Source organism: Salvelinus namaycush, chromosome 1, assembly GCF_016432855.1.
Source record: "Salvelinus namaycush isolate Seneca chromosome 1, SaNama_1.0, whole genome shotgun sequence".
NCBI classification, from domain to species: Eukaryota; Metazoa; Chordata; class Actinopteri; order Salmoniformes; family Salmonidae; genus Salvelinus; species Salvelinus namaycush.
This window is the reverse complement of record NC_052307.1, coordinates 4189931-4214850: the sequence shown is the minus strand read 5'-3', so window position 1 is coordinate 4214850 and position 24920 is coordinate 4189931. Positions and strand designations below refer to the sequence as shown.

The 24920-nt window shown below is 41.6% G+C and overlaps 1 protein-coding gene across 1 annotated transcript in view; it reads left to right on the top strand.

Moving 5' to 3' along the window:
* The first annotated feature begins 921 nt into the window (after positions 1 to 921).
* Positions 922 to 24920, top strand: part of LOC120064411 (iporin-like) — a 37260-nt gene continuing 13261 nt past the window's right edge. The window contains exons 1-5 of the mRNA XM_039015334.1: positions 922 to 2119; positions 2305 to 2559; positions 5342 to 5915; positions 19979 to 20686; positions 23304 to 23474. Of these exons, the coding sequence (XP_038871262.1) occupies positions 1034 to 2119; positions 2305 to 2559; positions 5342 to 5915; positions 19979 to 20686; positions 23304 to 23474 (2794 nt within the window). The 5' untranslated portion in view covers positions 922 to 1033. The remainder of the gene's footprint in view (positions 2120 to 2304; positions 2560 to 5341; positions 5916 to 19978; positions 20687 to 23303; positions 23475 to 24920) is intronic.

Below are 24920 nucleotides of genomic sequence, written 5' to 3'. Positions count from 1 at the left end.
CCCCACTGGCCTTTTTGGGTTGGAGGGTTTTTATTTTGTCCTGTAGTTCATTTAAGGTAATTGGAGAATCTAGTGGGGACCTAGAACTAGCGCCTCTGTTTTGTCCAAGTTTAAAAGTAAAACATTTGCCGCCATCTACTTCCTTATGTCTGAAACACAGGCTTCCAGGGAGGGCAATTTGGGGGCTTCACCATGTTTCATCGAAATGTATAGCTGTTTTTCGTCTGCATAGCAGTGAAAGTTAACATTACATTTCCGAATGACATATACCATCTCTCTCTCTCTCATACCCTCTCTCTCCCTCTCTCTCTCTCTCCCAGATGTACCACTCGGACCACATAGTCGATTTCCTTGACCTCTCCTTCACCATCCCAATCCCTGGAGCCTTGGGCCTAGCATCAAACCACTGAACCAACCCCCTGTCCTATATCCCTCCACATATCCTATACCCCCACACCAGCACTCACACAGCCTTTTCCCTACCCCCTGTCCAAACCCCCATACCCAGAGGACCATGGACAGCCCCCCCAAGCTGTCTGGCGAGACCCTGGTCGTTCATCACATCCCCCTGGTACACTGCCAGGTGACTGGGGGTCGGCAGGGCTACAGCAGAGGAGGAGGGGGGTCCCTGAGGAGATCGAACCAACCAGAGAACCTGGGCCTGAGCCCCACCACCTCCCTCCCTGAGCGAGATGTACTCCAGAGGGAAGCCCTGGTGTACAGCAGCCTCATCCAGACCTCTACAGGAGGAGGGAGAGGAGGAGGAGGAGGAGGAGGAGGAGGGGGGGGAGGAGGAGAGAGTGGAGGACACGGAGGAGAGAGAGGAGGAGGACGAGGAGTAGGAGAGGGAGGAGAAGGAGGGAGAGGAGGAGGAGGAAGAAGAGGGGGAGGAGAGAGTGGAGGACACGGAGGAGAGAGAGGAGGAGGACGAGGGGGAGGAGAGGGAGGAGAAGGAGGGAGAAGAGGAGTAGGAGGTGGCAGCACAGGTAGCGATAATTTGTCTGTGACGTCCAGTAACTCGGAGGACCAGGTGATGGTGGCCAACACTCTGCCCAGGGTGAAACCAAGGGAACAGGCCAACAACCCTCTCCGGCTCCGCCACAACCCTTTTCTGCTCAACACGGAGGAGGATGATGATGAGGAGGAGGAAGAGGACGAAGACGATAGTGATAATCTCAACGGTTACCTGGAAGATTCATCCTTCCATCTTCATGGCAATACAAACTCCGCCCTAGATGAGGAGGGAGACGGGGTCACGCCCTTTCACCTCCACGACCTGGGGTTCACCACACACAAGCCCTTCCTGTTGCAAAGCACCCTTGGAAAGCACTCCTGGGGCTGCTCTGGGGAACGGGACTCCCTCAGGGGTGTTGCCTCCGATCTCTCCGCCCACCTGGAGGGCCTAGACCTGCTGGTATTGGATGGTCCTCGCCGACACGGCAGCAGCGGCTCCACCCTCTCCATGGACTGCGGAGAGCAGGAGTGGGCCGAGGATGAGGAGGAGGAGGAAGACCCAATGAGGGGTGGTGGGAGGAGCAGTAGCCAGGCTGACTCGTCTTCCTCCAGCTCCACCCATCAGCTCTGCTCCTGCTACGGCCTCTCACAGACGTTTCACGAACACTTCCCGGAACAGTTTTCCCAGTCATTGGAATGCCAGCTGGGCTACGGCAGCGTATCGTCCTGTAACAGCTCGGATGGCATGCTGGTCAACTTCAGTGCCATTTATAACAAGATCAATAACAGTGTCCCTTCGACCTCCTCCGAGCCACCTCCTCCTGCCACAACCACCAACCTGAACAGTTCCACTGACCACTCCTACACCTCCTCTGTCTGCACCTCTTCTGTACTGGATGGGGAGGCAGGGAGCCCAGGAAGTGCCAGAGAGAGGGTTGCTTTCTACCTAGACCTCCACACTTCCCCCACCGAGCCCCCCAACTCTCATCAACCCTCTTGCTCCTCCAATAGCACCCTGCCGTTTGGACTCCACCCCCACACCAACACCTCCTCATGCACCTGCTCAGCCGAACACCAGGGGGCTCTAGATCTGGACGCCAACTGCAATTCTTACCAGCCTCCCCACCACTCAGACTCAGGAAGTGACCTCACATCCTGTCTGCAGGTATGAAATCCTAAATCTCCTTCTGTTGAGCCTTCGAGCAACTGCTTCATGGGCGCCGTAATATGGCTGCCCTCTGCTCCAGCCTTTCCGAGGGGATAAAGAGGGAGTCCATTTCTAGTTAGAATTGTATTTAATTGCACAATAAAGTAATCATTCTTCTTCTTCTGCTTCTTCTTCTTCGGCAGAGCCAGGCCCGTCTGGTGGTAGCCACCCAGAACTACTACAAGTTGGTGACCTGTGACCTTTCATCTCAGTCGCCCCCGAGCCCTGTGGGAAGCTCCGCGTCGTTTACCAGCTGCTCTGACGAGCACAGCAAGGAAAGCCCCGCTCCTGACACGCCCAACGCCACCCAGCCAACCGAATACTACCTGTTCAGACGGCCACCTGGGGGAGAGGAAAAGGAGGCAGAAGAGGAAGATGAGGAGGGAGAGTTGTCACAGGTAAGCGGAGGAGGAAGTTTGGTCTGAAGCTCAGTTGGTAGAGCATATTGCCTGCAACACAATGATAGAGGGTCCGATGCCCTGGACCACCCATATGTATAAAATGTACTGTAGGTCACGTTGGGTGAAAGTGTCTGCTAAATGGTATAATTCGTTTTTTTTAAAGAGTCAGACAGAGTTCTGTTTTTTTTTAATGGGGTGATATGTAGCTCAGAGGTTCGGAGAGGTGAACCAGTGTTACAACGTAAAACACAATATTTCCAGGGGTCAAAAAAAAAAAATGCTCTTGATGACTTAATGAATGACAACTCAATTCATATTACAGAGATCAGATAAGGGAGGTGAGGATTGAGATTTCAATTACCAACATGTACAGTACCAGTCAAAAGTTTGGACACACCTACTCATTCAAGGGTTTTTCTTTATTTTAATTTTATTTTTTTTACTATTTTCTACATTGTAGAATAATAGTGAAGACATCACAACTATGAAATAACACATATGGAATTATGTAGTAACCAAAAAAGTGTTAAACAAATCAAAATATATTTTATATTTGAGATTCTTCAAAGTAGCCACCCTTTGCCTTGATGACAGCTTTACACACTTGGCATTCTCTCAACCAGCTTCATGAGGTAGTCACCTGGAATGCATTTTAATTAACAGGTGTGCCTTGTTAAAAGTTAATTTGTGGAATTTCTTTCCTTCTTAATGCGTTTGAGCCAATCAGTTGTGTTGTGACAAGGTATGGGTGGTATATAGAAGATAGCCCTATTTATCTGCATCTCAGATTGCAGCCCAAATAAATGCTTCACAGTGTTCAAATAACAGACACATCTCCACATCAACTGTTCAGGGGAGACTGTGCGAATCAGGCCTTTCATGGTCGAATTTCTGCAAAGAAACCAACCTCTGTGTCTTTGTGAGATGCAGAGTAGGCGAATGGCTGATCTCCGCATGTTTGGTTCCCACCGCGAAGCGAGGAGGAGGAGGTGTGATGGTGTGGGGGGTGCTTTGATAGTGACACTATCAGTGATTTATTTAGAATTCAAGGCACACTTAACCAGCATGGCTACCACAGCATTCTCCAGCGATACTCCATCCCATCTGGTTAGTAGGTGTGTCCAAACTTTTGACTGGTACTGTACCCTCCTTGTAGCACCATAAGGAAATGTTATAACTTAGTATGACCTCCGACTTCTATAACCTATTCGGTAAAGTAATGTATAATTTGCACTACTAAAGGAGTTATTGATACAGTTGAAGTTTACATACACTTAGGTTGGAGTCATTAAAACTTGTTTTTCAATCACTCCACACATGTCTTGTTAACAAACTATAGTTTTGGCAAGTCGGTTAGGACATCTACTTTGTGCATGACGCAAGTACTTTTTCCAACAATTGTTTACAGACAGATTATTTCAAGAGTTATTGATACGGTACAGTGTTGTTGTGATCAGATTTTTATTGTAAAAAACATCCCACTCTTTGAAAGTACGCCTTGGAAAACACAAATCCCCTACTACACGTAAAGATATCACCTCACCAGTAGAGAGACACTTTATAGAACAACATCTTTCTATTCATGAATTAGGTCGCGTCGGGATGGAAAAAGTTCACCCACCAACGTAGAGGAGGTAACTATGACAACAAATAACTCCATAGAGAAGCCGTGTGGATTTATACATTAAATTCTGTATTTCCACACAGTTTAAACAAATAATTAGATTTCACCTCCTTCCTATAAGCCAGATATAGACCGTTATACAAGAAACACTGTCCATATCAGATTTTGCATATCGTTTATGAGTTGTCCCCACATATTTATGAACGGTTGTGCCTCATGTTCTTTGTGGTGGGCTAATCTCATGAATTGATATGATGTATTTAGGTGAGCGGACACCTGGGGCGGTTCATTTGTGAGTCGCCCTTCTTGCCTGGTCCCATAGCCCATAATTCTGTATTTCTTTGTGACTCATTTGTATACAGGTAGACAAGATGGGCCACGTCCCTGACTGGCTGATGAGTATCAATCCTGATTAAAACCACCTGCTACTCATCTGTAGTTATTTACAAATGCTGTTTTGAATTAAAATAAAACTGTACCTACACACTAAAGAAGTCTGTAAAGCCGAAATGTCTGTGTACACTATCCCTGATTCAGTGAAAATATTTATTTTTAAATTAATAATTCAGTACGTTTTTTTTTAACCTTTTATTTAACTAGGCAAGTCAGTTAAGAACAAATTCTTATTTACAATGACGGCTTAATGCGGTCATCTTTTTGAGTGGAAACACATTACACCTGTTTGTTTGTCAGAATTGGCACGTTTAATTGCTGGTTTGAGTCCCGGGCCAGGCGACGTAATAGACCATTACTACCATCTATTACCGTTGTACTGAGGCAGCTGGGAATCCTGTAAGGGTGTATTCCTGGAGAGTGTGTCTGTCCCAGATTCTGTCTACGTGCCTTCAGTGGGTGTGTTGTTGACCCAATAAAGAGAGTTCTATTTACAGTAGCTATCAGCGCTGCAGTCTGAGGATATCCATGCTATTATTGGGGCTCCCGAGTGGCGCAGCAGTCTAAGGCACTGCATCTCAGTGCTAGAGGCGTCACTACAGGCATCCTAGTTCGTATCCAGGCTGTATCACAACCGACTGTGATTGGGAGTCCCATAGGGCGGCGCATAATAAGTGGAGCGCACAATAAGTGGAGTGGCTGTGGGTATTGGAGGCTTGGTGAACTTGGATCTAACCCGTCTCTGTCCCTCTCTCTCCACAGCGTGATGAAGATGAGGAAGAGGATGACGACGAGGAGAGGAAGAAGAAGAGGGAGCAGCAGCAGATGGGCGGAGCCTGTTCAGACCTCATCATTGAGGGACAGGTGTACATTAACATCTCCCCTCCCGTGGTTGACCGAGGACCCATCGGAGGCATGACTCCCCGCCCCCATTCCCGTAGCTACGACCGGAACCTGGACAAGTCCCCGCCCCCTCGGCTCGGCTCATTGGAGCGCATGCAGAGCTGCCCTGTCCGTCTCAGTGAGGGCGCCTCCCCCCTCGGCCCTCCCACTCCGCCACGGGTCACTTCCTTCGCTGAGATCGCCAGGAGCAAGAGGAAAAACGGAGGAAGCGCTGGATCTCCTTCTCTCAGGATGGGGGGATGTTCAGATCCCTTCTCCTCCACCCACTCGGCCAACTCCCACTCCTCGACCGACTTCTCCCCCATCCTGGAGAACCTGGGTCAGGGTCCGAGCCACAGCCACAGTGTGCCCTTCCAGCGCTGCTACAGCCAGGGCAGTGTGGACCGCCACTCACCTGGTGGTGGCGCCAGAGAGACACACGCCACGGCTGAAGGTAAGAAGAGAAGAGCACCTATTAGGAGCTGTAATTATATAAAATGATTATGGTCATGTTCCAGCCTGACTACATTGCAGTCGCCTGCCAGATGTCACAATGCGTGGATAGCTATTTAACATATCAACTAACCACATCATATGATATAGCAATCTGATGACCTATTTAACATATCAACTAACCACATCATATGATATAGCAATCTGATGATCTATTTAACATATCAACTAACCACATCATATGATATAGCAATCTGATGACCTATTTAACATATCAACTAACCACATCATATGATATAGCAATCTGATGATCTATTTAACATATCAACTAACCACATCATATGATATAGCAATCTGATGATCTATTTAACATATCAACTAACCACATCATATGATATAGCAATCTGATGACCTATTTAACATATCAACTAACCACATCATATGATATAGCAATCTGATGACCTATTTAACATATCAACTAACCACATCATATGATATAGCAATCTGATGACCTATTTAACATATCAGCTAACCACATCATATGATATAGCAATCTGATGACCTATTTAACATATCAACTAACCACATCATATGATATAGCAATCTGATGACCTATTTAACATATCAACTAACCACATCATATGATATAGCAATCTGATGACCTATTTAACATATCAACTAACCACATCATATGATATAGCAATCTGATGACCTATTTAACATATCAACTAACCACATCATATGATATAGCAATCTGATGACCTATTTAACATATCAGCTAACCACATCATATGATATAGCAATCTGATGACCTATTTAACATATCAACTAACCACATCATATGATATAGCAATCTGATGATCTATTTAACATATCAACTAACCACATCATATGATATAGCAATCTGATGACCTATTTAACATATCAGCTAACCACATCATATGATATAGCAATCTGATGATCTATTTAACATATCAACTAACCACATCATATGATATAGCAATCTGATGACCTATTTAACATATCAACTAACCACATCATATGATATAGCAATCTGATGACCTATTTAACATATCAACTAACCACATCATATGATATAGCAATCTGATGACCTATTTAACATATCAACTAACCACATCATATGATATAGCAATCTGATGACCTATTTAACATATCAACTAACCACATCATATGATATAGCAATCTGATGACCTATTTAACATATCAACTAACCACATCATATGATATAGCAATCTGATGACCTATTTAACATATCAACTAACCACATCATATGATATAGCAATCTGATGACCTATTTAACATATCAACTAACCACATCATATGATATAGCAATCTGATGACCTATTTAACATATCAACTAACCACATCATATGATATAGCAATCTGATGACCTATTTAACATATCAACTAACCACATCATATGATATAGCAATCTGATGACCTATTTAACATATCAACTAACCACATCATATGATATAGCAATCTGATGACCTATTTAACATATCAACTAACCACATCATATGATATAGCAATCTGATGACCTATTTAACATATCAACTAACCACATCATATGATATAGCAATCTGATGACCTATTTAACATATCAGCTAACCACATCATATGATATAGCAATCTGATGACCTATTTAACATATCAACTAACCACACCATATGATATAGCAATCTGATGACCTATTTAACATATCAACTAACCACATCATATGATATAGCAATCTGATGATCTATTTAACATATCAACTAACCACATCATATGATATAGCAATCTGATGACCTATTTAACATATCAGCTAACCACATCATATGATATAGCAATCTGATGACCTATTTAACATATCAACTAACCACATCATATGATATAGCAATCTGATGACCTATTTAACATATCAACTAACCACATCATATGATATAGCAATCTGATGACCTATTTAACATATCAACTAACCACATCATATGATATAGCAATCTGATGACCTATTTAACATATCAACTAACCACATCATATGATATAGCAATCTGATGACCTATTTAACATATCAACTAACCACATCATATGATATAGCAATCTGATGACCTATTTAACATATCAACTAACCACATCATATGATATAGCAATCTGATGACCTATTTAACATATCAGCTAACCACATCATATGATATAGCAATCTGATGACCTATTTAACATATCAACTAACCACATCATATGATATAGCAATCTGATGACCTATTTAACATATCAACTAACCACATCATATGATATAGCAATCTGATGACCTATTTAACATATCAACTAACCACATCATATGATATAGCAATCTGATGACCTATTTAACATATCAACTAACCACATCATATGATATAGCAATCTGATGATCTATTTAACATATCAACTAACCACATCATATGATATAGCAATCTGATGACCTATTTAACATATCAACTAACCACATCATATGATATAGCAATCTGATGACCTATTTAACATATCAACTAACCACATCATATGATATAGCAATCTGATGACCTATTTAACATATCAACTAACCACATCATATGATATAGCAATCTGATGATCTATTTAACATATCAACTAACCACATCATATGATATAGCAATCTGATGACCTATTTAACATATCAACTAACCACATCATATGATATAGCAATCTGATGACCTATTTAACATATCAGCTAACCACATCATATGATATAGCAATCTGATGACCTATTTAACATATCAACTAACCACATCATATGATATAGCAATCTGATGACCTATTTAACATATCAACTAACCACATCATATGATATAGCAATCTGATGACCTATTTAACATATCAACTAACCACATCATATGATATAGCAATCTGATGACCTATTTAACATATCAACTAACCACATCATATGATATAGCAATCTGATGATCTATTTAACATATCAACTAACCACATCATATGATATAGCAATCTGATGATCTATTTAACATATCAACTAACCACATCATATGATATAGCAATCTGATGACCTATTTAACATATCAACTAACCACATCATATGATATAGCAATCTGATGACCTATTTAACATATCAACTAACCACATCATATGATATAGCAATCTGATGACCTATTTAACATATCAACTAACCACATCATATGATATAGCAATCTGATGACCTATTTAACATATCAACTAACCACATCATATGATATAGCAATCTGATGACCTATTTAACATATCAACTAACCACATCATATGATATAGCAATCTGATGCCCTATTTAACATATCAACTAACCACATCATATGATATAGCAATCTGATGATCTATTTAACATATCAACTAACCACATCATATGATATAGCAATCTGATGACCTATTTAACATATCAACTAACCACATCATATGATATAGCAATCTGATGACCTATTTAACATATCAACTAACCACATCATATGATATAGCAATCTGATGACCTATTTAACATATCAACTAACCACATCATATGATATAGCAATCTGATGACCTATTTAACATATCAACTAACCACATCATATGATATAGCAATCTGATGATCTATTTAACATATCAACTAACCACATCATATGATATAGCAATCTGATGACCTATTTAACATATCAACTAACCACATCATATGATATAGCAATCTGATGACCTATTTAACATATCAACTAACCACATCATATGATATAGCAATCTGATGACCTATTTAACATATCAACTAACCACATCATATGATATAGCAATCTGATGACCTATTTAACATATCAACTAACCACATCATATGATATAGCAATCTGATGATCTATTTAACATATCAACTAACCACATCATATGATATAGCAATCTGATGACCTATTTAACATATCAACTAACCACATCATATGATATAGCAATCTGATGACCTATTTAACATATTAACTAACCACATCATATGATATAGCAATCTGATGACCTATTTAACATATCAACTAACCACATCATATGATATAGCAATCTGATGACCTATTTAACATATCAACTAACCACATCATATGATATAGCAATCTGATGACCTATTTAACATATCAACTAACCACATCATATGATATAGCAATCTGATGACCTATTTAACATATCAACTAACCACATCATATGATATAGCAATCTGATGACCTATTTAACATATCAACTAACCACATCATATGATATAGCAATCTGATGACCTATTTAACATATCAACTAACCACATCATATGATATAGCAATCTGATGACCTATTTAACATATCAGCTAACCACATCATATGATATAGCAATCTGATGATCTATTTAACATATCAACTAACCACATCATATGATATAGCAATCTGATTACCTATTTAACATATCAACTAACCACATCATATGATATAGCAATCTGATGACCTATTTAACATATCAACTAACCACATCATATGATATAGCAATCTGATGACCTATTTAACATATCAACTAACCACATCATATGATATAGCAATCTGATGACCTATTTAACATATCAACTAACCACATCATATGATATAGCAATCTGATGACCTATTTAACATATCAACTAACCACATCATATGATATAGCAATCTGATGACCTATTTAACATATCAACTAACCACATCATATGATATAGCAATCTGATGACCTATTTAACATATCAACTAACCACATCATATGATATAGCAATCTGATGACCTATTTAACATATCAACTAACCACATCATATGATATAGCAATCTGATGATCTATTTAACATATCAACTAACCACATCATATGATATAGCAATCTGATGACCTATTAACATATCAACTAACCACATCATATGATATAGCAATCTGATGACCTATTTAACATATCAACTAACCACATCATATGATATAGCAATCTGATGACTCTATTTAACATATCAACTAACCACATCATATGATATAGCAATCTGATGACCTATTTAACATATCAACTAACCACATCATATGATATAGCAATCTGATGACCTATTTAACATATCAACTAACCACATCATATGATATAGCAATCTGATGACCTATTTAACATATCAACTAACCACATCATATGATATAGCAATCTGATGACCTATTTAACATATCAACTAACCACATCATATGATATAGCAATCTGATGACCTATTTAACATATCAACTAACCACATCATATGATATAGCAATCTGATGACCTATTTAACATATCAACTAACCACATCATATGATATAGCAATCTGATGACCTATTTAACATATCAACTAACCACATCATATGATATAGCAATCTGATGACCTATTTAACATATCAACTAACCACATCATATGATATAGCAATCTGATGACCTATTTAACATATCAACTAACCACATCATATGATATAGCAATCTGATGATCCTATTTAACATATCAACTAACCACATCATATGATATAGCAATCTGATGACCTATTTAACATATCAACTAACCACATCATATGATATAGCAATCTGATGACCTATTAACATATCAACTAACCACATCATATGATATAGCAATCTGATGACCTAATTTAACATATCAACTAACCACATCATATGATATAGCAATCTGATGATCTATTTAACATATCAACTAACCCAATCATATGATATAGCATCCTGATGACCGATTTAACATATCAACTAACCATATCATAGTGATAAGTCAATCCTGATGAGCTATTAACATATCAACTAACCAACATCATATGCATATAGTCAATCTGATGACCTTATTTAACATATCTAACTAAACACATCATAGGAGATAGCAATTCTGACGACCTATTTAACATAATCAAGCTACCACAAATCCATATGATATAGCATTCTGGATGACCTCATATTAACATATCAACTAACCAGCATCATATGATATAGCAATCTGATGACACTATTGAACATATCAACTAAACCACATCATTGATATAGCAATCTGATTGATCCTATTTAACATATCACTAACCACATCATATGATATAGCCATCTGATTGACCTATTTAACATATCAACTAACCACTATCATATGAGATACAATCCTGATGACACTATTTAACAGTATCAACTAACCCACCACATATGATCATAGCAATCTGATGACCTATTTAACATAATCAACTAACCAGTCTGATGGACCTATTTACATATAGCTAACCAGTGCTGTGATGACCTATTTAACATATCAACTAACCAATCTGATGACCTATTTAACATATCAACTAACCAATCTGATGACCTATTTAACATATCAACTAACCAATCTGATGACCTATTTAACATATCAACTAACCAATCTGATGACCTATTTAACATATCAACTAACCAATCTGATGACCTATTTAACATATCAACTAACCAATCTGATGACCTATTTAACATATCAACTAACCAATCTGATGCCTGATTGTTCAGACGATGATGTTGCAGACAAACCATTGATGCCTGCAGCACGACTGCGACGTAACCAATACCTTTTTATTTATTAGGCGCCTTTGTGGACAGGAGATCCATTAAAATGATGTGCTTCCTGTTGCATAGGGTCAAGGGTCATTGGCTGAGGTTGTTTGGTTGATCATTGATAAGTGCAGTGGTATGATAGGGAAAGTTTGGTTGTTTGTGCGTTTTATTACACAACACAACTGGTAAGAGGTGAGTTTGTACTGTATCTTATCTAACTTCATGTTTGAAGAGAACTGAGGACAGGGAAAAGTGTTGTGTGTGTGTGTGTACGTGCGTAGACTACTGAAACTCACTTTAATCATATAGTATTGTAAACTTTGTCAGCAAGGGGAACTGTGGCGAACGTGAGATGAATAGGAAAGTAGAGACAGTAGTTTGTACTGCAGAGAACAGCCCCCACTGAGCTATACTCTTGCTACATACACAGCTTCTAAGGGTCTAGTGCTATAGGGTGTTTTGTGGACAGTGTTTTTTTTCTCTACTCTATGTATCAACTAGTTTGGTTTTCTACGTGCTTTATACAATATCTTTCCTTTCCATATTATGTTTGAACAGATAAGAATCTCTGTAACCAGATATACTCTGGACATACAGTAGCCAAGAGGTACAGTAGCCAAGACGTACAGTAGCCAAGACGTACAGTAGCCAAGATGTACAGTAGCCAAGATGTACAGTAGCCAAGAGGTACAGTAGCCAAGAGGTACAGTAGCCAAGATGTACAGTAGCCAAGAGATACAGTAGCCAAGAGGTACAGTAGCCAAGAGGTACAGTAGCCAAGATGTACAGTAGCCAAGACGTTCAGTAGCCAAGATGTACAGTAGCCAAGATGTACAGTAGCCAAGATGTACAGTGTTTGGGAACAGAATGAAATAGTATGTGTGTATGTGAGAGCGCAGGTGGTGATGATGATGATGATGATATAAACAGTAGCAGAACAGGCCTGTTCCCCCTGCTCACTGTGTTTGTCCCTTCTGATAGTAACGCTTTGGTCCTTGACGTGTCCTTTCCAGGCCTCAGGACTAAAGTGACAGTGTTTGAAAGTGTTTGAAATTCCTATGAATTCCTCTGTGGAACATTGAGTGTCAGAGGACTAAGAATGGAATGTTCTAGTAGGACAGACAGACTGGCCAGCTGTTCCCGATGTGGGAGGGACTCCGAGAGAACATACTAGTGCTTCAGAAGGAACACAGGCATCAGTCCAATGGGAGGGAGAGAGAGAGGGAGAGGGAGAGGGAGAGAGAGAGGGAGAGAGAGGGAGAGAGAGAGAGAGAGAGAAACACACATTCCAGTCACACTAGAGTGGCCAACACAGACGTACAGACACGTTGTCACAGTAAAACAGAGAGGCAGCTTTTTAATTTAGGTTGAGAATATGGAGCATTAGGAGGGCTGGGATTAAGCCAGGGGATGTGGTGGACAGGGATTTGGGTGCAGGTGTGGCTGGAGGTGTGGGGAAAGGAGGGAGGGAGGCAGGAGATGTGGATCGACAGATGGCAGTGTAGAGGGAGGACTGAAGAGGTGAATGAGGGAGGGAGGGAAGAGGGAGGGAGGAGGGAGGGCAGGAGAGAGGGTGGGGGGGTAGGAGGGGTTGGTGTGTGGAGGGTGAAAGACGAAGAGAAGGAAAGGGAGGGGAAGGGGAAGAAGAGGGGGGGAGAGGAGAGGGGGGGGGAGGGAAGGGGGAGAAGTGATGCAAAAGTGGATTCTATCCTCAGTAAGCCTGGAGGTGTAATGCCTATTGTGCTTTCGGGGGGGTCTTGACTAGGGAGAAGCAGCTGTAGGGTAGCCTAGGCTATAACATAGTGAGAATAGGCATTATATGCATGTCATATAGCTAGTCAGCAGTGTTCAATGCGTTTAGGTTTATCACTTGGTAATACATGCATGACTACCGATACACAGATCTATATAAGACCACAGGACTAATGAGAAGTACTGAACTTTAAGCTACATTACATGCAGTAGATAGCAAGGAAGAGGTGGAGGGTGTGAGATTAATGTGGATGAGGGGGGTGATGTGTTGAAATGAGAGAGCAAGGATGGAGAGTGGGGATGGCATTTAGAGGGCAAGAAGACGGAGAATGAGAAGTGGGGTTGAAAGAGGAGAGAGAGAGGAGGAGAAGTTGGAAGGAGAGACTGACGGGGTTGAAAGAGGAGAAGAGAGAGAGAGTGAAAGAGGATGATAATAAAAGGAAATAAGACATTTTATACGTATAATAAGGACATAATGTAATATGTAAATAGGATCAATAAATACATATAAAATAAGGGAACATAATACTTATAAACATAAAAATATACAATAATCTGTTAATAAGGGAATCAATTAATACAGTGTATAATAAGGGAATCAATTAATACAGTGTATAATAAGGGAATCAATTAATACAGTGTATAATAAGGGCATTTAGGCTTATATACCGTTTATACAGACAGTGGGAGGCACACAGTACCACATAGAGCCATGACTACATGGAACTCTATTCCACATCAGGTAACTCATGCAGCAGTAGAATCAGATTTAAAAAACAGATAAAAATACACCTTATGGAACAGCGGGACTGTGAAGCACACACACCACACCCACACACCACACACACACACACACACACACACACACACACACACACACACACACCACACACACACACACACACACACACACACACACACACACACACACGATAACATGTGCACTATACATACACATGGATTTAGTACTGTAGATATGTGGTAGTGGTGGAGTAGGGGCCTGAGGGCACACAGTGTTGTGAAATCTGTGAATGTATTGTAATGTTTTTAAAATTGTATAAACCGCCTTAATTTTGCTGGACCCCAGGAAGAGTAGCTGCTGCTTTGGCAGGAACTAATGGGGATCCATAATAAATACAAATATGATATTCCGGGGTATTTCGAAATACCGACGGTATGATTTTTCAGTACCATTTTTTGTGGTTGGAGGGACCCACGCTTTGCGGGGTCCCCGCCTGCTTCACAGGGTGTGTGCTACGCCACTGCTTATAACTATAAGTTAAGTCAGTGGAGGCTCCTCAGAGGAGGAAGGGGAGGACCATCATTCTCAGTAAATTTCTTAAAAATAAAAATAGTGAAGCATTAAAAAAACTATACTTTTTAGATAAAACTATACTAAATATATTCACGTGTCACCAAATAATTGATTAAAACACACTTTTGCAATGAAGGTCTACAGTAGCCTCAACAGCACTCTGTAGGGTAGCACCATGGTGTAGCTTGAGGACAGCTAGCTTCCATCCTCCTCAGGGTGCATTGACTTCAAAACAAAACCTAGGAGGCTCATGGTTCTCACCCCCTTCCATAGACTTACACAGTAATTAAGACAACTTCCGGAGTCCTCCAACCTATCAGAGCTCTTGCAGCATGAACTGATATGCTGTCTACCCAATCAAAGGATCAGAGAATGAATCTAGTATTGAAAGCATAAGCTACAGCTAGCTAGTTGACTCAAAGAGTGAGAAAGACAATAGTTTTGAACAAATTAATATCTTCCAAAATGAAGAAGAATTAAGAGGGAGAAAGAGAGAGAGAGATATTTCGTCATTTTTCCCCCACTTTCAGTTTCACTTACTTAGCTAGCAAATGCAGCTAGCTAGTTTTTCCTACTCAAACACCCTGCTCAAACAGAGGGATGCTATGTTAGCTAGCTGGCAATGACTATCCAACTCAACACTGGAACTCTACCAAGTCAAGGTAAACTTTTGGTGGGTATTAATTTATTGCCAGCGGAGCCCACCGGTGTAACTGCTAAACTGCTTGCTGTACACTACTGCATGATTGTAACGGGTTTACTAACGTGTTAGATCTAGTAGCTAAGTTGACTATGACGTTAATATGGTGAAAACGATGTAGGCTGTGTGTAGCTGTTATGGTATTAAAGGTTTATTCCCCTGGTCACAGACAGTTGTTGTATTGTACACTGAAGTCCACAAGCGAAAAGAAAAGGTGAGAGAAGGAGAGAGCGTAGATGCGAGAAGGTATTATTTATACAACGAGCAAAGTGATCATGCGGTAATACGTTATTTGTGGCTGTGTTTGCGTGTGATCAGTTCATTCCACTGATTCTGTTGAAAAAACGTTACTTAAAACGGAATGAAACGAGGATAAAACATACCTGAATTTGTCCAATAGAAACTCTCGTTTGCAACTGTTGGACTAATGATTAAACCCCTAGATCACCTAGATGCAGGCCAGAGTGTGCAAGGTGTTATTGAATGTGTCACTGTCTGTCACCTTGATGACTCTAATTTCTTTCTACCTACGTTGTGAACTTTACATCGTAAGCTAGGTTGTAGCAACGTCATGACTAACGTCATGGTTAACGTCATGGTTAACGTCATGGTTAACGTCATGGTTAACGTCATGATTAACGCCATGGTTATTGGGAAAATTCTAGTATCATGTAGTAGCCTAAACCAAACCAAGCTAATGATGCCTACAGGGAGAGATGAGCTGGCTAAAAACCCTTAGCTGGATAATCGATTCATCCATGAAATAGGAGAGGGAGGGAGGAGGGAGGGAGGGAGGGAGGGAGGGAGGGAGGGAGGGAGGGAGGGAGGGAGGGAGGAAGAGAGAGAGAGAGAGAGAGAGAGACAGAGAGAGAGGAGAGAGGAGAGAGAGGAGAGAGGAGAGAGAGAGAGAGAGAGAGAGAGAGAGAGAGAGAGAGAGAGAGAGAGAGAGAGAGAGAGAGAGAACAAAAATATCAAAAAGATCATTAGTTGACACAATGGAAAGAAAATACAAAAAAACAGAGCAAACTAGAATGCTATTTGGCCCTAAACAGAGAGTGCACAGTGGCAGAATACCTGACCCAAAATGAAGGAAAGCTTTGACTATGTACAGACTCAGTGAGCATAGTCTTGCTATTGAGAGAGACTGCCATAGGCCTGGCACATTGCCCACAAAATGAGGTGGAAACTGAGCTGCACTTCCTAACCTCCTGCCAAATGTATGACCATATTAGAGACACATATTTCCCTCAGATTACACAGATCCACAAAGAATTAGAAAACAAACCCAATTTTGATAAACTCCCATATCTACTGGGTGAAATACCACAGTGTGATAACCTCCCATATCTACTGGGTGAAATACCACAGTGTGATAACCTCCCATATCTACTGGGTGAAATACCACAGTGTGAAACCTCCCATATCTACTGGTGAAATACCACAGTGTAATAACCTCCATATCTACTGGTGAAATACCACAGTGTGATAACCTCCCATATCTACTGGGTGAAATACCACAGTGTGATAAACTCCCATATCTACTGGGTGAAATACCACAGTGTGATAACTCCCATATCTACTGGGTGATACCACAGTGTATAACCTCCCATATCTACTGGGTGAATACCACAGTGTGATAACCTCCCATATCTACTGGGTGAAATACCACAGTGTGATAACCTCCCATATCTACTGGGTGAAATACCACAGTGTGATAACTCCCATATCTACTGGTGAAATACCACAGTGTGATAACCCCCATATCTACTGGGTGAAATCCACAGTGTGATAACCTCCCATATCTACTGGGTGAAATACCACAGTGTGATAAACTCCCTTATCTACTGGGTGAAATACCACAGTGTGATAACTCCCATATCTACTGGGTGAAATACCACAGGGTGTAACCTCCCATATCTACTGGGTGATCCCACGTGTGATACCTCCCATATCTACTGGTGAAATCCCACAGTGTGATACCTCCCATATCTACTGGTGAAATACCACAGTGTGATAACCTCCCATATCTACTGGGTGAAATACCAAGTGTGATAACCTCCCATATCACTGGTGAAATACCACAGTGTGATAACCTCCATATCTACTGGGTGAAATACCACAGTGTGATAACCTCCCATATCTACTGGTGAAATACCACAGTGTGATAACCCCATATCTACTGGGTGAAATACCACAGTGTGATAACCTCCCATATCTACTGGGTGAAATACCACAGTGTGATAACCTCCCATATCTACTGGGTGAAATACCACAGTGTGATAACTTCCCATATCTACTGGGTGAAATACCACAGTGACATCACAGCAGCAAGATGTGTGACATGTTGCCACAAGAAGGGCAACCAGTGAAGAACAAACCCCATCGTAAATACAACCCATGTTTATTTATTTTCCCTTTTGTACTTTAACTATTTGCACATCATTACCACACTGTTTACACATAATAGGACATTTGAAATGTCTCTCTTCCTTTGTACGTTTTGTGAGAGTAATGTTTAATGTTCATTTTTGGTTTATTTCACTTCTTTATTATCCATTTCACTTGCTTTGGCGATGTACACATATGTTTCCCATGCCAATAAAGACCCTTAAATTTAATTTAATTGAATTGAGACCGAGAGACAGACCGACAGACAGACAGACAGACAGACAGACAGACAGACAGACAGACAGACAGACAGACAGACAGACAGACAGACAGACAGACAGACAGACAGACAGACAGACAGACAGACAGACAGACGGACAGACAAGCAGACAGAGAGGCAGACGGACAGACAAGCAGACAGAGAGGCACAGAGAGGCACAGAGAGGCACAGAGAGACAGACACAGAGAGAGAGACAGACAGAGAGAGAGAGACAGACAGAGAGAGAGAGGCACAGACAGAGAGGCAGACAGAGAGGCAGACAGAGAGGCAGACAGAGAGGCAGATATTTTTTCCCAGTCAGAGGACAGAACTCGAACTCAATACTGCCTCTGTGGCTGAGATGTGTTACTGCATCCATGCTGACTGACATTCCATGGGAGCATAACAGCTTGCGCAATGTTGCTGCTGACGTCACACACACCCCCGTTGCTCACGCAGCGACCAGATCGAGGAATACAACACACACGCACACACACACACACACACTGACATGCTACAGTACATGCTCACACACTGATACGGATACACAGAGAGACAGAAAGAAGAGAATACTGGAAAAAGGCTGTTCTTTGGTGTTTCTGCTGTAGGACAGACTGACGCAGTATTCTCCAGGTGTGTGTGTGTGCCTATCACAGTATACTGTGTCTCTAGTTACAAGGCAGTCTGGGCTGTATGTGATCAGGACTATCTGTCTGTTGACACTAGCAGCTTTCTGGGCAATTTGTGTTTGTCTCTGTGGATCAATTCAACTTAACCTTCATTTCCCCTACATGTTTATTCATTTGTAATACAGACCGTGTAATGGCTGATACAGTTCCTGTGTCGTCAGTTATTATCAGGGAATAACACATGCTTTGTAAATTATGATGACGGAGCTAAAATTGAGAATTGTGCCAAGAGAAAAATGCTACCCTTTACTGACCTTCTCTCTCTGTGTCTCTCTGTGTCTCTCTGTCTCTCTCTCTCTCTCTCTCTCTCTCTCTCTCTCTCTCTCTCTCTCTCTCTCTCTCTCTCTCTCTCCTCTCTCCCTCTCCCTCTCTCTCTCTCTCTCTCTCTCTCTCTCTCTCTCTCTCTCTCTCTCCTTCAGGTGGTCTCTCCAGCTCTTCGTGCAGCTCTGCTGTTGTCCGCTACACTAAAGACCAGCGTCCTACCACCCTCCCCATCCAACCCTTCACCTTCCACCACCAGTTCTCCAAGCTGTCCCGGCCCAAGCCCATTCTTCCCCTGCTGCCGGGCTACGTCTCTGGGATGCAGGCGCGGGGTGGAGGGCCTTCTGGAGGTCCAGAGGGGTCTGATGGGGTCGACGACGACCGATGGGAAGACTCTCTGCGTCGATGCCAGAGTGGTGGTACGATGGGTGGGATGGTGTCAGCGGTGGCTCCGCTCGGCCCTGGTTCTGTCCGACCCTCGCCGCTGGGTAGCTATTCCCCCGTCCGCCTCCAGGGGGTGACCTCCACTTCCTGTTCTACCTGCACCCCCAGCCCCCAGACTCCTCTCAGCCTCTCCTGCCCCCTGTCGGCCGGGCTCCTGCCCCTCCACCATACCCATCCCCCACCAGCACGACTGGCGGCTGCCCCTCTGCCTCCCACTCATCCACCTCCGCCCCTGGGGGTGAAGCGGGGTGCGGTGCCCCCCATGCTGCCTCCGGTCCAGGGCCAGGTGCAGGGTCAGTGTCACCGTGGGACTCTCCCCATCTTGCCGGTCGTGCTCCAGGACAGTGAGATTTCACTGCGATACGAGGAGACGTCAGACCCTGTGGAGGGGAGCAGAGGACCAGGGTCCAGGACACAACATGGTAGGTGTCTCTGTCTCAGTGCGGTCCGGTCAGGAGTTGTCATGTATGTGGTGGTATCAGTGAGGTTGTTGGATTATGGGTTGGCCAGTCCTGTCCCTCTCATGTCTTCTATTCTTTCAGTCTTTTTTCTTATTTTCTTTCTGTTATACATTATTTGTTTGCGGTCAACTCACATCTTATGGTGATTTAACAGATATACTGTAGTCATGGTGATTTAACAGATATACTGTAGTCATGGTGATTTAACAGATATACTGTAGTCATGGTGATTTAACAGATATACTGTAGTCATGGTGATTTAACAGATATACTGTAGTCATGGTGATTTAACAGATATACTGTAGTCATGGTGATTTAACAGATCTACTGTAGTCAGGGTGATTTAACAGATATACTGTTATATACTGTAGTCATGGTGATTTAACAGATCTACTGTAGTCAGGGTGATTTAACAGATATACTGTTATATACTGTAGTCATGGTGATTTAACAGATATACTGTTATATACTGTAGTCATGGTGATTTAACAGATATACTGTAGTCAGGGTGATTTAACAGATCTACTGTAGTCATGGTGATTTAACAGATCTACTGTTATATACTGTAGTCAGGGTGATTTAACAGATATACTGTAGTCAGGGTGATTTAACAGATATACCATTTTATATTGTAGTCAGGGTGATTTAACAGATATACTGTAGTCATGGTGATTTAACAGATCTACTGTAGTCATGGTGATTTAACAGATATACTGTTATATACTGTAGTCAGTGTGATTTAACAGATATACTGTAGTCATGGTGATTTAACAGATATACTGTAGTCAGGGTGATTTAACAGTTATACTGTAGTCATGGTGATTTAACAGATATACTGTAGTCAGGGTGATTTAACAGATATACTGTTATATACTGTAGTCATGGTGATTTAACAGATATACTGTTATATACTGTAGTCATGGTGATTTAACAGATATACTGTAGTCAGGTTGATTTAACAGATATACTGTTATATACTGTAGTCATGGTGATTTAACAGATATACTATTTTATACTGTTGTCATGGTGATTTAACAGACACACTGTAGTCATGGTGATTTAACAGATATATTGTTATATACTGTAGTCATGGTGATTTAACAGATATACTGTTATATACTGTAGTCATGGTGATTTAACAGATATACTGTAGTCAGGGTCATTTAACAGATATACTATTATATACTGTAGTCATGGTGATTTAACAGATATACTGTAGTCAGGGTCATTTAACAGATATACTATTATATACTGTAGTCATGGTGATTTAACAGATATACTATTATATACTGTAGTCATGGTGATTTAACAGATATACTGTAGTCAGGGTCATTTAACAGATATACTATTATATACTGTAGTCATGGTGATTTAACAGATATACTATTATATACTGTAGTCATGGTGATTTAACAGATATGCTGTTATATATTGTAGTCATGGTGATTTAACAGATATACTGTAGTCATGGTGATTTAACAGATATACTGTAGTCAGGGTGATTTAACAGATATACTATTATATACTGTAGTCATGGTGATTTAACAGATATACTATTATATACTGTAGTCATGGTGATTTAACAGATATACTATTATATACTGTAGTCAGGGTCATTTAACAGATATACTATTATATACTGTAGTCATGGTGATTTAACATATATACTATTATATACTGTAGTCATGGTGATTTACACGATGCTGTTATATACTGTAGTCATGGTGATTTAACAGATATACTGTAGTCATGGTGATTTAACAGATATACTGTAGTCAGGGTGATTTAACAGATATACTATTATATACTGTAGTCATGGTGATTTAACAGATATACTATTATATACTGTAGTCATGGTGATTTAACAGATATACTCTCTTACTGACTCTCTTGTCTTTCTTTTTCTTCTTATCCATAATCATTTCTTCTTTTATCCTATTTTTCGTACCATGTACACTCACCCCATCTCTCTCATTTTTTCAACGTTCCTCTTCCTCTGCCTTCTACCATGTACACTTCGTCGACCTCTCTCTCCTCATTTAATCTTGCTTTCCCCAATCCTCCACATGATAACCAACCTCTCTCATCTCCCTGTCTACCATCACCCCTCTTTTGGCTCCTTCTCTTTTCACACCCACTTCTTCACCCCCATCATTCCCCCGTCCCCTCCGCCCATCCTCCCCCACAGGACACCACCTCTCTCCCCAGACTCTGAAATGGAGGGAGTATCGTCGTAGGAACCCCCTGGGGGTGGAGAGGTGTTCCTCTGGGGGATCAGGCGTACCCGCCCTATCAGGCAGTCTGGACGGGAATGGTCGTAGGGGCGTGGCCAGGGGACAGCGAATCACACGACGGAATGTGTTTGACTTCCCTCCAGCCTCTAGTGGCCACGCCCTGGGACGACTCAATGGTGCACATATACTACTAACCTTGCTGATTAGATGCTGTGTGTGTGTGTGTGTGTGTGTGTGTGTGAGTGTGTGTGTGTGTGTGTGTGTGTGTGTGTGTGTGTGTGTGTGTGTGTGTGTGTGTGTGTGTGTGTGTGTGTTATTTTCTCATCCTACGTGTGTGTTCTCAGGCCAGTCTGTGAAGCAGCTGCAGCAGTACTACAGTGACTTCCTGCCAGACTACTTCTCCCTGACGGAGCGTCCTCCAGACGAGTTCTGTCTCTCTCCTGACGCCTCCTCTTCGTCATCGTCCTCCACTTCCTCACAATCCCACATCTCTGTGAACCTGCAGCAGAAGAGAGGTGTGATCAAGTGGTGTAGTATAAACCGTGCATTCGGAAAGTATTCAGACCCCTTGACTTTTTCTCCACATTTTGTTACATTACAGCTTTAATCTAAAATGGATTACATTTTTTTAAAAGGTCACGGGTCCTTTGACAAATTTACAACAAAAAAAAGATCCTCTTATATACATAGGTATTCAGACCCTTTGCTATGAAACTCGAAATTGAGCTCAGGTGCATCCTGTTTCCATTGATCATCCTTGAGATGTTTCTACAACTTGATTGGAGCCCACTTGTGCTAAATTAAATTGTTTGGACATTATCTGGAAAGGCACACACCTGTCTATATAATGTCCCACAGTTGACAGTGCATGTCCGAGCAAAAACCAAGCCATGAGGTCGCAGCAATTGTCTGTAGAGCTCAGACACAGGATTGTGTCGAGACACAGATCTGGGGAAGGGTACCAAAAAAATTCTGCCGCATTGAAGGTCCCCAAGAACACAGTGGCCTCCATCATTTTTAAATGGAAGAGGTTTGGAACCACCGAGACTCTTCCTAGAGCTGGCCTCCCGGCCAAACTGAAAAATCGGAGGAGAAGAGCCTTGGACAGGGAGGTGACTAAGAACCCAATGGTCACTCTGACAGAGCTCCAGAGTTCCTCTGTGGAGATGGAAGAACCTTCCAAAAGGACAACCATCTCTACAGCACTCCACCAATCAGGCCTTTATGGTAGAGTGGCCAGATGGAAGCCACTTCTCAGTAAAAGGCACATGACAGCCCGATTGGAGTTTGCCACAAGGCACCTAAAGACTCTCAGACCATGAGAAACAAGATTCTCTGGTCTGATGAAACCAAGATTGAACACTTTGGCCTGTATGACTAGCGTCACGTCTGGAGATAACCTGGCACCATCCCTATGGTGAAGCATGGTGGTGGCAGCATCATGCTGTGGGGATGTTTTTCAGCGGCAGGGACTGGGAGACTAGTCAGGATCAAGGTAAAGATGAACAGAGCAAAGTACAGATTGATCCTTGATGAAAACCTGCTCCAGAGCGCTCAGGACCTCAGACTGGTGCGAAGGTTCACCTTCCAACAGGACAACGACCCCAAGTACACAGCTAAGACAACGCTGGAGTGGCTTTGGGAAAAGTCTCTGAATGTCCTTGAGTGGCCCAGACAGAGCCCGGACTTGAACCCAATCGAACATCTCTGGAGAAACCTGAAAATAGCTGTGCAGCGACGCTCCCCATCCAACCTGACAGAGCTTGAGGGGATCTGCAGAGAAGATTGGGAGAAACTCCTCAAATACAGGTGTGCCAAGCTTGTAGCGTCATACCCAAGAAGACTCAAGGCTGTAATCGCTGCCAAAGGTGCTTCAACAAAGTACTGAGTAAAGGGTCTAAATACTTCTGTAAATGTGATATTTCAGTTTTTTATTTCATATAAATTTGTAAAAAAATATA